Genomic DNA, 15,708 nt, shown 5'->3' on the forward strand with positions numbered 1-15,708 from the left:
AAAAACAACCAACTGAAAAACCTCACAAAGATAAGCGTATACAGAGCCGTTGTCATACCCACACTCCTGTTCGGCTCCGAATCATGGGTCCTCTACCGGCATCACCTTCGGCTCCTAGAACGCTTCCACCAGCGTTGTCTCCGCTCCATCCTCAACATTCATTGGAGCGCTTTCATCCCTAACGTCGAAGTACTCGAGATGGCAGAGGTCGACAGCATCGAGTCCACGCTGCTGAAGATCCAGCTGCACTGGGTGGGTCACGTCTCCAGAATGGAGGACCATCGCCTTCCCAAGATCGTGTTATATGGCGAGCTCTCCACTGGCCACCGTGACAGAGGTGCACCAAAGAAAAGGTACAAGGACTGCCTAAAGAAATCTCTTGGTGCCTGCCACATTGACCACCGCCAGTGGGCTGATATTGCCTCAAACCGTGCATCTTGGCGCCTCACAGTTTGGCGGGCAGCAACCTCCTTTGAAGAAGACCGCAGAGCCCACCTCACTGACAAAAGGCAAAGGAGGAAAAACCCAACACCCAACCCCAACCAACCAATTTTCCCCTGCAACCGCTGCAACCGTGTCTGCCTGTCCCACATTGGACTTGTCAGCCACAAACGAGCCTGCAGCTGACGTGGACATTTACCCCCTCCATAAATCTTCGTCCATGAAGCCAAGCCAAAGAAAAGAAGATGAGTCACGGTATGGATGCATGCAACACGACAGTGCCTGCAGACCTGGCATTCAGCAATTCATTGCCAGTTAACAGTTGTAATGTGGTGGATTAATGAAGATCAAAACCTGTGAAGGAACCATGTTACCTGGTTACTTGGAGGGATTGAAAATTAAAATGGCTCTAAATGTCAGGGGAATCTTGATGCCCAAGGAGTATTCATAAATTAATTGTCCTGCACTTATCTCAACTTTCCAAGGAGTGATGTTAAAGATACTAGCTGGGGAATGGCTTGTGTATCACTATCTGATTTTTCAATGTAATTCTTCTGCAGGTGTCAAGCTAATTATTTACATGCCTTGATGATCTATCGAGTACCTGTTTGGGATATTTGCCAGTGATGCTCCAATTTAACAGTGTTATATCCTTGGACAGGTTGACCTGCAAATTTGGCAAATACTCGAGTGAAGTAGAAAATACATTGCTTAGTTTCCACAAATGACCAACAAGGATTTCGAAAAGCAGGTTATTTCAAATGTTATACTGAATGAATGATGAAAGTTACAACAAAAAAAAAATTATGAGACAATAAGGTTGCCAATTTGTTTGTTCCTTAAAGGTTCATGATGAAGAATTTTTTTTTAAAGTTTGTATTAACAGTCAAAATATGTCTCACTTTGACCCTACAAGAATGCCTTTGAATCATTTTTGTTTCTTTCTGAGCTATGACTCCAGATAACAGAGATAGAAGTGTCCTTTAGAACAGCATACTATTCTAGAGTGAGCAAAAAACAAAGCCCTGTGAATTCTCCATTGATTTGGGTCCAAAGCAGTCATCAACATTATAATAATATAAACAATATAAATCCATCCAACTTACTCCACAGCCCTTCTCTTTTAATATGCTATGCTTTTTTAAGGGCATCTTATAAGGTATGAACAAATCAAATCCTCCAAGTGACTCATCTTGAAATAGAGGAGCTTTCCATTCGGAATGTCGCTATTGATGTTGCTACATGATTTGATAGGACTCAAACATTCCTGATATTTCATTCAGAAGCATCCGCAAAGAAAATCAGAGAGAAATAGCTGGGATCATCCCAGAGTTATTATTTCCCACCTGACAAACTGCTATCTTTGCTTGTTAAAGGAGAGGTATTATTGCAAAGCAGGAAATGTTAGTTACGAACATGTTACAGAGAGAATTTTCTTTGGGTTTTTTAAAAAAAATACATGTTTAGAATCAAATTTAAAAATACCTACTCCTCTCAACAAGTGGAAAACAAATGTTCTGATTTCAGGGAAAGTTCCAAATCTAATACCATTTACCTTTAATGGGTTTAATTGCACAGTTTCACAGTCAGAAAGGCTCTAGTGACTTTGGGTTCAGTGAATGTTAAGATAACAAAATAGAAGCAATTATTGTTTGGTGCCTCATCTAGAGAAGGCAGAATAATCCAAGAGAAACTAATTTTTCCAGTCATTACTATCTCATCGATCAAGGCCCGAAGAATATTATCTCTAATACTTCCTTGTCTGCTCCAAACATAAATAGCTGCAACATAAACTAAACCCCTCTGCATTACCCAGGACTGGCTTCAGACATTTCTGCAAGCAAGAGACAACTAAAATTGTTAAGTATGCAATATCCCATCTAAAGTAGATTCTGAGAAGTGGTTTTCCAAAATAAAATGGACAAAAGATGTTGTGACTATTCATGTATTTACTTATAGCTTGATATAGTGCTATCTTACTTATTATTGTACACTATTTCCCCTGTAAATAAATCTCATCAGAGCTTGGATTTGAATTCAGTGATTTAACATTAATTTCAATCTTCAGTTTTTGGGAGAATATCCCATGTATTCATTGATGATTGGTTTATGAATAAATTATTTAACTTGGACAATGCAATCTATGGACGTAAGGGTGAGTGCTGAAGCTCTGTATACCACCTTGTCCCATAACATGCAACAAATGACAGCAATCCAGGCTTACTCCATTCAGTCATATCCTTTACCCAAAATAGCAATGTTTGGATTAATCGTACAGAGCAGGTAACGTCTCATGGAATGAAGGAAAATAACTACAATAGGCCATATTGATGTGCATTTCTGAGAAATTTCCATGCCCTTAAACTAAAAATCTTAAGCTAAATGCTGGCATTTCCTGGTATGATAACTTCATTACATTGAAAAAAAAGTCGAGGACTCAATCCAAAACAATATTAGTTGAATGACTTGTGAACTCAAAACAGATGTAATACTGAGGAAATCAGTTTTTAGTTTCAAAGGAATGAAGAAAAATCATAAAAATAACCAAGAAAATGAAAATTGACAAACTAATATAAATTTCTCCAGTGGAAAGTAACAGAATTAACTTGGCTGCCAGAATAGGAGAAAATAATTGAGGCCCACCTCAGGTCGAGCCAGACTGTAAATAGATCATCTTAGTACCCTATCTGTAAGTATTCTCAAAGGGATAATTCCTCCTGTGATTTTCCCTGTTGGAATTACAGCAATTCTTAAGCTGCATCTGGAGACTGAACAACTGAGGACAAACCACTATTTTGGTCTCTCCAGGGAGAAGCAAGGGCACATAACCATTCAGTGTGGAATTACCAACAGCCAATGTCAAAGGGGGATTGTTTCACTGTGGATCTGGCAAATTGCCTTTGCAAGAAAAAAAGGGTTGGCCCGGAGCCAAATTATGCTTTCCCCTATCAGTTTGTGATTGAGAGAAAAACAGATGTTTTGAAGTGATGTGCTTCTGAGCCCACAGACTCATTTACGTGAAAGCAGATATTTTCCTGGCTCACTGGCCCCTCATGTTCTCTCTCCTAACTTGAAAGCACACGGGTCCACAGGTGCTCGGAGTTTTTTTGTTTTAAATATTCTTGGGAGGTAGGCTATACAAGCAGTCACATGCCTAACCAGCAGTTCAACAAGTATTAACTAAATAAAAGGCCAAGAGTTTTCTTCTTTACCTTTTAATTGTTTAAAACCATGTTGGATGCAAACCCTTAACATTTTTATCTCTGAATACTATTAATGATGCTTGAAAAAATGTTCCTCCAATTGTGATCTTCAAATGCAATTGATGTGAAATAATACTGAAAGATTCTCCAGGGCAATGGCACACTGTTTTAGCATTAGATACAGCACACACCAAAATATTGATATGTGACACTATCAGGCGGTTGTCAGCACTTAACCATTCATCTGCAGTTCAGGGAGCCAGATCTGAAAGAGGCAAATGCACTACATAAGTACCACTCCTATCAACATGCACAGCGTATGAAGAATGACTGCTGCAATGGTGCCAGGGGAATGGATGAGCAAGATTCACTATGGGACAGGCAAGGTACAGCAAGGATGGGGTGGGGGAAGATCTTCCAAGGCCACAGCTTCAGGTAGGAGGTGCTTGAGAGATGTTTGCTGCGAGTGAAATTCCAATGTCTTTAAGCACATACTTTGGTTAAGCCTATAATCCTCCAAGAACTTCATGCCCTGCCTGTCTGATCCTCTGGGCAAAAGAAAAAAATGCCTGCACCTCCCTGACCATAGAGCCTGAATAATTACCCCACTGCAGAAGTCAACTGAAATCTGAAAAACAAGCCAAAGGCAAGTTGCAAAGAAATGCTGTGATATTCGCCTCAATCAACAGTCAATTCACCCTCCATCTCCATCCTGCCTTTCGCATTTGTACTCTGGAACACTGAGCTGCCAGTCGTGCCCATTTCTCAACTATTTTTGTAATAGCTATAATGTCATAACCTCAAGTGCCCTTCTGTCCTCAGAGTTCATCCTCCTTTCCTTTCAGACTTCTTGCATCCTGAAACATTGTGCCAAGAGAAAATGGCCACAAAGGTCTCATTCATGTCCATAGCATGACTTATTATAGCACTATATCGATTTATCTAGAGTCCCCCCACCTCAACAAAAGAAATTTTACATTCATTGTTTTGAATAATACTATATCAATATCCTATTTTCTTTGCAGTCTGTGTTTGGAAAATCCTGGCATGCCCAGTTAACGCCTGGAAAGGACCAAGAACAGGATTAGACCTCTGGGATAGGAAATCTCAGATTCACATCTCTCTCAGTGAATATCTTTCAGACATTTGGCCTCATTTTCTATCACTCTATCCTGACATCTAGCCAATAGTAACAACATCCTGGTATCCAATTATTCCAAAGCTTATTTGCCATCTTAGGGTTTGAAGAGATCGCTTAGGTCCCCAATTATTCCAAGCTTATTTGCCATCTTAGGGTTTGAAGAGATCGCTTTCTTCTGAATTCCAAAAAAAAACTATGGACCCATTCTGTTCTTGTTTCTCTCATAGGGGGAAATCAATGTAGCTAACCTGGACTCCACAAGCTCCAAATAAATGGGCTTGTTCTTTCATACAAGTTTCTAAAATGTTGATATTTAAAGCATTTTTTTCTGAGTAGTCTTGCTGCTTCTCTGCTAAAACTGGTGGAGCTGAGAGAAAAGCCAGCTCTCTGAAATATCTCTAACCAAAAGCAAAAACAATATTTTGTGTACCTGTCACTTCAGTGGTTTCAAGTAACACTGTCATGTTTTGAGTATTCGAGGAGTTCCGAATGGCACTGCCATTTTGCAATGGTCAAGAATTCTTTGATGTACTTTCATCTTCCAACAATCAAAGGCTTGGGGCTAGATCCCCAGTACCTGACATTTAGAGATTCTGAGATAAATTCTCAGCAAGCTGAAGCAAAATTCCAAATGATAAATGTAATAGGAAAAATATTGAGAATTTGCTTTACATGGACAAAAGCCAAATATTTTCACATACTTTAATGAATAAGGTTTGAATCTTTAATAAATCCATCAAACTGATTAAATCAATAACAGACATGCCAATCAAGAAATTAACAAACAAGTTGTCCTCAGTTTTCATTTTTTTGAACTTGTCCATCTGCCATGCAACTTGAAAGGCTTTGTAGGCCGAAGCTAATACAGCCAGCCAAGAATGATTGGTGGCCAATGCCCAGTTAGCCCTTGTTTCCCATTATTTTCCATTGACAAATCAGCTTTGACAGTCAGTCTATTGTCCAACTCCTTTGGGTTTTATTCAGTGAATTTGAATTTCAAGTGGATGGCACAGAGGGTCCTCTCTTTATAGCTGAAAGCTACAATATTCTGAACTTAAATAGCACAGTGTCTACATTGGTTGCAAAGTGGAACTTTGACCCCACTCCCAGCAGTGGGTGAAGAGAAGGAAAGATTATTGTTGTGTCTAGAGTCTGGGCATAGTTCAGCCATTAAGCACTCAAAATCTCCTTGCAGATTTGGAAACATAATTTTGTTAAACAATGTTCAGCTCTGTTAGACTTGAAGTGTGCTGGCTTTTGAAGGGCATGTGTGTCCATTCTCATTGTTATGAGGGTGAAGGCAAATACCTACATTTTAAGATGTGTATTGTGACGTGGGGACAATCCTGCTTCCTTGTAATTTTGGAGCATTTCCTAGATTTTTTTTAAACCATTTCACACCTACTCTATCTGATCCAGAGCTCCACAGCGGAGCAGGATGGGATGCGCTCACACTTCTTCCTCCAGAAGGTTCACAGGGGATGGATCTCTGTGGTCAACAGGAAGAGAATGGGTCAGCAACATCCTTGAAGAGGGACATACGGAGGATCAATAGTCCCTGTCTTCCAAGTTGGAGGTCTCAGATGACAGGAAGTGAGAGAGTCTTTACAAGTCACTGACCTAGGGGGATCTGACTGACTCCATCCATTCCTTTAAATCAAACAACACTCCCTGAAACATTGGCTTACTGGCTGAGTTCCATACGACTCTGTGGGACTAGATGGGTCCAGACCTGCTTGAAGTGTACAACACCATGCTAAGGAGAACATGAGGAAATGGAGACTCATTTCATTGTTAAACATTGACTACAAGATCCTGTCCAAGACCATCAGGTCAAGATAACTCCAAGCTCACCCACATCAAACCTGTGCTGTTGTGAGCAGGAAAACCTTTGACAGCCTCACACTGCTCAGAGATATCATTTCCTACATGCAGAGCAAGAACATGGACACCTGCCTGTTCAGCTTGGACCAGAGGCTTTTGACAGGATATCTAATATGCATATGATTGATGTGCTCTCCAAAATGGGCTTTGGGGAAAGAATCAGGAATTAGATTCAACTGCTCTACAAGGACATCAGTAGTGTAGCTCAAATGGCATAGTGAGCAAAGCACGTCAGCGCCTCTACTTCCTCAGGAGTTTACGAAAGTTTGGTATGACATCAGAAACCCTAGCAAATTTCTAGAGGTATGTTGGAAAGTGTGCTGACCAGATGCATCATGGACTGGCATGGAATACTAATACCCCTGTGCGTAAAACCCAAAATGTAGTGGACACAGCCCAGGTCATCACAGGCAAAACCCTCCGCAGTATTGAAAACATCTACAGAGAACGCTGCTGTCGGAGAGAAAAACCGACACCACAGCACACTCTCTGTTCTCACTGCTGCCTTCAAGAATGAGGTACTGGTACCACAAGACCCACAAAACCAGGTCCAGGAACAGCTGCTACCCCTCCACCATCAGACTCCTCAATGACAAAGTCAGTAACTCATTTAAGGACTTTTACTTGTATTCTTTATTGATTTTCTCTTTGTTCTCTCTGTATTGCACAGTTTGTTGACATTAATTATCTATTCAGAGTTCTTGGTTTGTTTACATATTTATGCTGTGTATAGTTTTCTTTTTGCATCTCCAATTAGTGGTAATTCTGCCTCGCCCTCAGGAAAAATAAATCTTAGAGTTGTATGTGATGTTAGGTATGTGCTCTGACCATAAATCTGAAATCAATGGGTGGGAAACAGATAGATTCCCCATCAATTCTGGAGTCTGCCATGCTCTGGACTGTATATTTTGTGCAGGATGAGGGCACAAGACAAGCGTGTCCATCAGAAATAAATTCTAATTTCAAATGAGCCAAGAACAGTTGAAGTAGACAGTTGAAGAATAAATTTCTTTATTCTTTGCCATGTGCTTGAAGGAATAGAGGCTGACATTTTGTGAGACTGTTCTTATAACTACCATTTTGTGATCTGGGGTAACTTGAAACTAGTGTTTTGCTGATACGGTTTGAACTGGTCGGGCTGAGGCCAGATCAAAGGAACACGTGATCAGGCTGACACAAAAGTAATAAAGCAATAATGTAATAAAACCTTGTAGTCTTGGGCCAGAATGGTCAGATGACCTTCGGCCAATGAAACTGAATCACAACAGTTCATCTAATAATCAAAACAGTAACAGATGAAAATTTGGGAGAAGGAACATTGACAGCTCCAGAGACCAACCATCATGCAAGTGACTTACCCCATATCAGAAACGTGGACGTTTCTTTGGGATCAATGACTCGCCAGCAAACAGTCATATTCCTGGAAGGTACCTTTTCTATTCTTTGATTGTTTAAATTTTTTTTTTTTAAAGACATGCAGCACGGTAACAGCCCCTCCCAGCCCACAAACTCATGTCACCCGATTACACCCAATTAACCTACCACCCAGTATGTTTATTTTGAAAGATAGGGGAAAACTGTAGGACCCAGAGGAAGCCCATGCAGACACAGGGAGTATATACAAACTCCTTACAGACAGCGCCGTTTAGAGGTAAGTAAGAAAACCTTAAGAGGCTGTATGAACAGATACTTAGTTTTGTCTGACTTCAGTGCTAGATGTAGTTGTTAACTGAATCAATAATGGCATTTATTATTCAATACAGATTCTTTTTATGCCCAACCAATTGTGGTGGTACACCGGTGGCCTACTGCAGGGGGCAACCTCTGTATCTGAAGGAGAGTAAGGGAACAGGACAACACCTGACCGGCTGTCAATCAGTCGGCCTGAAGGGATCAAGCCCCACCCGGTCGGGTGTCAGTGATCCTCCGGGATATAAGCCTGCACCAGCCTCCTGAAGCTCACTCAGAGTTACTGCAGCTACAGCCAGCCTGGCTCTGTGGAAGTCTTTGTGGATTACAGGCTGTTATACTGTCTTTACCTTGGGTGTCTATGTGATAGTACAGACCTATAACCAATGTATATAGTTACAGTATCTAGAGCGTAATGACTGTGCTTACAGCGATTGGCTGAGAGCTTAGCCACGCCTACTGTCTGGGCCTTAAAGGGTTGTGTCCCTAGCCAGGTCGGATCATTCTGGACTGGTCGGCCACCTGTGAAGAGTTCCTGTCTTTTGCTAATAATAATAATAATCAGCAATGCTCTCATCCCCTCACTAAAGCAATGGAACTGATTAAAGTGCATGGACACTACACCAATTGCTTATTTGACTCTGGGTCAACTGACAGTTTTATCTGGACAGATCTGGCCCTCCGTCGCAGACTTGACATTATCCCCACTACCCAGAGGATCTCATTAGCGACGAGGTCGCCCTCGACCGGGATAAAAGGATATTGCATCATCACGCTGGAAGTACAGGGCGTAACGGTCACCCACTTCAAATTATTCATCCTTCCCCAATTGTGCGCCCCAGTGTTGCTGGGATTAGACTTTCAGTGTCAGTTTCGAACGGTGTCCCTACACTTTGGGGGACCCCACGCCTCCCTCTTGGTCTGCCATCGCCCCATCCCTGAAGCACCCAAGCAACCCGCCCCCGTGCCCCGGGGCCACTCCTGCGGCCTTTTCACACTCCGGGTTGCCCCGCCAGCACTCTTCGCAAACCTCACCCCTGGCTGGAAGCCTGTGGCCACCAAAAGTCGGCAATATAGTTACGAAAACAGGCAATTCATTAGGAGTGAGGTGTTTAGATTGCTGGATGAGGGCATCATCGAACCCAGTTCAAGTCCCTGGAGAGCCCAGGTGGTGGTTGTCAAGAATGGGGAAAAGCTACGGATGGTGGTCGACTATAGCCAGACCATTAACGCTCCTGGATGCATACCCCCTGCCACGCATCATGGCTGTGGTGAACCAGATCGCCCAATATCGCATATTCTCCATCATTGACCTATGTTCGGTCTACCACCAGCTCCCGATCCGTTGTGAAGTCCGACCATTCACGGCCTTCGAACCGAATGGGTGGCTGTATCAATTTCTCAGGGTACCATTTGGGGTCACGAATGGTGTTGCGGTCTTCCAGCGGGAAATGGTGGACCACAACGGGCTAACCACTACCTTCCCGTATCTGGACAATGTCACCATCTGCGGCCACGACGCCAACCTAGACAAATTTCTTCAAACTGCCAGTCGGCTGAACCTGACCTACAATTTTGACAAGTGTGTCTTCCGGACCACACAACTCGCGATTCTAGGTTGAGTGGTAGAGAACGGGGTAGTGATGCCAGATCCTGACTGCATGTGTCCCCTAATGGACTTATCCCCCCCCCCCATACCCAGAAAGCGCTCAAACGCTGCCTGGGCTTTTTCTCATATTACGCCCAATGGGTTCCACACTACGCCGACAAGGCGCGTCCTCTTATCAAGGTAGTTCTAAGAAAAGAAAATTATGTTTCATCATTTTATTGGCATTCTCTGAAATGATGCATGCTGTGGATCAAGGGAAAATATTTTGATTTCCAAAGGCATTTGATAAAATGTCATTGTATCCAATATCCTGTGGGAGTACTTCAACGTCATGACTGCAATGGTTCAAAAAGTGGCTGACCTTATCAGGATAAAAAATAGTAGCTCAGTGATGTCCCAGACTCCAAAAATGAATTTGTAACATGGAGTTATGCATAAGTAAACCTCAGAATATCAATGCAACTTGTATTCTACAAAATAAATCAAACTCCTGAATAAACTAACAAGACGACTGAGAATTTGTCTCAAGTACCATCAGGCAGTAATTATATCCAGGCAACATTTACTAACACTTTTATGCAAAAGAGTGCAATTATTTTTGTAGTAAGATAATGAAACAGAAATGAAATATTTCAAGACCAATATTAATGAGTCAAAAGCTAGAATTGATAACAACAAATTCAGAAGGTTCATGTGATTGGTTGCTTCCTACCTGTACATAAATGTCCATTATTGTGGAGGTAATAGCCTGACCAACAAGAACACTTAAAGCTACCCATCACATTCTGACATCTTTGTTGACACAGGGATTGGTTTCCAGCACATTCATCAATATCTGCAAAACAACAACACATTGAGATTATATTATAGCATGGTAACTTTTGTACTGCTACCCCTTGTGGAACTCACTGGATTACTTTTGAATAAACGTGCTGATCAATGGAATCATGAAAAAAGAGAACTGGAGTATTGGATAGGGTTGGACTTTGAGTGTTAAGTGGTTTGGCTATCATGGTGTATAAAACGATTCTTTATGTGAATTGTCTGTTCCCTTCATCCTGGTTTTTGAAATATTGTTTTCACCTTTGAATTGCAAAAATAAAGTTTACCTCTATTAATTATTTTTTTTTACATAACCTTAGAACATGCCAAACCCTGTGACCAATTTTCTTTTTCGAAGATGCTGAAATAGAGAAATGGGTACACAAATGTTGTAATTATAAACTGAAAATGTGAAAAACAGCCAGTAAGTCAGGCAGCTTCTATGAAAGAGAAACAGAGTTAATACCTCTGGTCGAAGATCCTACATGAGAACAGGGAAATGGTGAAAATATGTCAATATTAAATTGTAGAGAGGGTGAGGAAGGGCAGATAGAACGGAATAAATTTCGGATTGGATGAGGCCAGAGGAGTTGAGGTAAATCAATTGTATCCAGAGCCATCGAGTTAGAGAGGGAACAATCAAAGGTACACTTTAAAGCTGTGAAATGGAGGTCAGAGGTATGGCCAAAATCTTTTAAAAAGGATTAATCTGTAACTATTCAAATGATCAAAGAGTTTCTGTAGGGGGAAGTAAAACAGGAATTAATTTACAAAGATAACTTTTCAGCAGAACTCATAGGTTTGATATAAATAGAGAAAACAAGTTATCTGGAATTGTTGAATTCAAATTAGGACTCCTGGTCCTGGTCCTTAGGTTTACACTGGTGTCATTGGAACAGCATAGGAGACACAGAATCTACATTAGAGTGGAAGTGAATGGAGAATTGAAGTGACGGACAAACTATATACTGCATGGTTCAAGAAAGAGTAATTTTAGTTCTTTTACATGAAATAGAAGATCTTTTACATTCATCTGACAGAATGGACGAGGCCATACAGTGCCTGTATTTCTATGGCAGATGCCATCTCACTAGCTCCTCACAAAGCCCTGGAATACTTGGACAGGAATGATGAATATATCTGGATGTTCTTTATTGACTAATGGTCGGCATTTAACACCATCCTCCCCTCAAAATTGATCGGCAAACTCCAGGACCTGGGACTCAACACCTCACTGTATAACTGGATCCTAAATTTCCTCAACTCCAGACCACAATCTGAGGATTGGTAAGAACATCTCCTCTACAATCTCCATCAGCACCAAAGCACTGCAAGGGTGCATTCTCAGCCCCCAGCTCAACTCACTATGACTGTGTGGCTCAGTATGACAACACCATATACAAATTTGCTGACGATACTACAGTAGAGGATTGTACAAAAAGGTGCAATGAGTCAACATACAGGATGGTGATTGAAAACTTGGCTGAGTGATGCACCAACAAACTTACACTCAATGACATCAAACATAAGCAGCTGATTGTTGACTTCAGGAACATAAACTCAGAGGTGGATGATCGGGGATCAGAGGGGGAGAGGGTGAGCTGATTTAAATTCTTGGGAGTCACCATCTTGGAGGATCTTTCCTGGACCTAACGCATTAATGGCATCATGAAGAAAGCACGTCAGTGCCTCTATTTTATTGGAGTTTGTGGAGGTTTGGAATGATATTGGAAACCCTGGCAAATTTCTACAGATGCATAGTGGAAAGTGTGCTAACCAGCTGCATCATAGTCTGGTATGGGGAACCAATACTCATCGATGCAAAGCCCTGCAAAAGGTAATGGACACAGCCCAGAACATCACAGGTAAAGCCCTCCCCACCATCAAGAACATCAGAGAGCAGCAGCAATCATCAAGGATCCTCACCACCCAGCACACACTCAGCTCTTGGTGCTACCATCAGGAAAGAGGTATAGGTTCCACAAAATTCGCACCAGCTGATTCAGGAACACCTGCTACCCCACTACCATCAATCTCTTCAACAACAAACTCAAGCAGAGAATCATTTAAGGACTCTTAATTTTGCACAGATTGTTTACATGTGCATATTGAGTACAGTTTCTTTGCACTACCAATAAGTGGTAATTCTGCCTTGCCCACAGGAAAAAGATTCTCGGGGTTATACGTGATGCCATGTATGTACTCCGACAAAAAATCTGAAACCTGACATTTATAATCTTTAGATTTAAGGAGATGAGTGCAAATCACTGAAGCAATACAACAGTCAATATCATGCTACAGAACTTAACAGGCAACTAACTAAAAGTATTAGTCATTTAAAATTTGATTTTATACCTTGTATGTCAGAGAATTGATAACAATTTTTGTACAGAATGGGAAATGTGGCTTTTAATTATGAAACAAACCAACAAGCATAATTAGTCAGGTGTCTGAATAAAAAAAAGATGAGGGAATGGGGAAGGAGGAGAGGAGGAGTGGAGGAAAGAAGGGGCAGGGCAGGAGCACAGGCTAACAGGTAGGAGGAGGTCATAGGTGGATCCAGGTGGGATGTGGAAGTGATTGGAAAAGGGTAGTGATGGGGAGATGGAGGAAAGCAGGGTCACAGACTAGAAGGGCCAAAAAGCCCTGTTTCTGTGCTGGCTATATTACAGTTGAGTGCTGGAATTTCCGTTCTGTTCTCAAATCCTGTAGCAACAGTCAAAGTTTCAACTGGAATCCATTCATCAGTGCAGCCCGCAGGTCAAGAAGCAGAGTTGTGAAACAATGGCTTACAGCACAGATGCCAAATTCACCTTGCAAATGTTTCATGTTACAGAGATAAATCTCACTAACATCTGAGATGAGAGAAGGGGATGGCACAAAATGGTAGAAAACATATGTTAGGATGAAAGACTGCAGATGCCGGAAAACTAGAATAACAAATTGCAGGAGGAATTCAGCAGGTTAGGAAGGCAAAACTCTTCATCAGGAATCAAAATCTGACCTCAAATACCACTTTCAAGTTATCCATGTGACAGAATTAATCAGTTGCTGAAGAATGGCTGGAGATTTTTGGTGTGCACCTGGATCGAAAGGCAAAAAACTAAATGCTGGAGATCTGAAATAAAAACAATGCACTGTTTTTGATTAACGGTCATCAACCTGAAACTTAAAATTCAGAGAGAACGTGGTAAAAGCAAATACATTACAGCTACATCTAAAAGGCCAAAAGCAATAGGCAAGTCAGAATAACACTATCTCCAAGTCAGACTGTACTAATTTGTTAAGAGTGCAGGATCAAACTCCTGGAATTCTATACCAAACATGAAACAAACATGTACCTTCATAAAACAAACCACAATATATGTTCAAGAACTGGCTCCCTATCATTGCTAATTGGTGAGGAATATTTAGTAAAAGTTAGCCATATCAGTCACAAACCACACTCAATTAATTAAAAGATATAAAAGTCAATCAATCTGGAGTGTACAAACGATCAGTGTAATCTTCACTAGTATAAACTATTATTATTATATTATTATTATTACAAACATAACAGACTAACGGCAAATTAGAAGCAAAGCACTTGCATTGCAAAATTCTCTTTGCTCTAATGCACACATGTCAAACTATGGCCCACGGGCCAAATTTGGCCCGCGATATAATTATATTTGGCCCGCAAGATCATATCAAAAATGTATTAGAGGTGGCCCGCTAGCCGCCGCGCCAGTATAGCACATGCACAGTCACCGCTGTGTCCCTGGGTGAGAGAGAGAGAGAGAAAAATCCTGGTCCTTGAAAAGTAGTGGTGGGTGGTTTTATAAACATGCTGTCGTGTCCCCCCACCCACTCCTCCACCGCAGCGCGGCCTGGCCAGTGTCAGGGGAAGCCAAGGCCGCTTCCCAGTGGCCGGAATCCCAGTGGCACATCGTTTCTTGGAGCTGCAGATGGAGTCGGGACGCCGGAGGGAAGATTGGGGCTCCCCGCCGGGCGATGGGGGCGCAGGCCGCCCTGCGCCTTCCCATCGGACCAGCGGCGGGTGCCCAGAGTACACGTGGAGAGCGAGGCTGGTCGGACAGGTAGGGTGGAACCCCCCCGCCAAACTCGGGAGTGGCGTGGGCTGGATCGGGATTAGCCGCGCTCACCTGCTCCTCCACCGCTGACCGGGATCCCAGCATGGTCCTGAGCGCGGAGACTGCCCTGGAAAGGTCCTGGGACACCAGCACGGAAAGAAGAGCAGGGTCCCTAGAACATTACAGATCAGAAACAGGCCCTTCGGCGCTTTGACTCTACCTCGTGCAAACCCAACACTGGAGAAACTCAGCGGGTTAAACCGTATCCTTTATCCAGCAGAGAGGTACCTGACAATGTTTGGCCCTTGATCCCCCTCATCAATGTATGAGCGAAAGTCTGTGGTTCTCGTAAAAACACCAGAAGGGAGAAACTCAGCAGGTCAAAGGGGGGTCCGGGAGAAACTCAGCAGGTCAAGGGGGAGGGGTCCGGGAGAAACTCAGAAGGTCAAGGGGAGGGGGACCGGGAGAAACTCAGCAGGTCAAGGGGGGTCTGGGAGAAACTCAGCAGGTCAAGGGAGGTCCAGCAGAAACTCAGAAGGTCAAGGGGAGGGGGTCCGGGAGAAACTCAGCAGGTCAAGGGAGGTCCGGGAGAAACTCAGCAGGTCAAGGGGGGTCTGGCAGAAACTCAGCAGGTCAAGGGGGGTCCAGGAGAAACTCAGCAGGTCAAGGGGGGTCCAGCAGAAACTCAGGGGGGGGGCCTGACCTCGCCAGGACCATTGCCCACTCCCCCTCCCTGCCGCAGGCCGACCCGCGACTCATGGTGACGGGGCCGCTGATCCGCCGAGATGCCACCCTGCAGCGAGAGCCGATGCCCCCGCACTGTCGTTGTCCAACCCGATCGCCTGC

General features: G+C 42.8%; 1 protein-coding gene across 1 annotated transcript in view; it reads right to left on the reverse strand.

Annotated features, from left to right (window-relative positions):
* LOC138755614 (fibulin-1-like) overlaps window positions 1-15,708 on the reverse strand; it is a 98,649-nt gene that overhangs the window by 23,851 nt on the left and 59,090 nt on the right. Inside the window, exon 9 of the mRNA XM_069921972.1 lies at window positions 10,680-10,802. Within this exon, the coding sequence (XP_069778073.1) occupies window positions 10,680-10,802 (123 nt within the window). The remainder of the gene's footprint in view (window positions 1-10,679; window positions 10,803-15,708) is intronic.

Source organism: Narcine bancroftii, chromosome 1 (assembly GCF_036971445.1).
Source record: "Narcine bancroftii isolate sNarBan1 chromosome 1, sNarBan1.hap1, whole genome shotgun sequence".
In the NCBI taxonomy this organism is placed as follows: Eukaryota; Metazoa; Chordata; class Chondrichthyes; order Torpediniformes; family Narcinidae; genus Narcine; species Narcine bancroftii.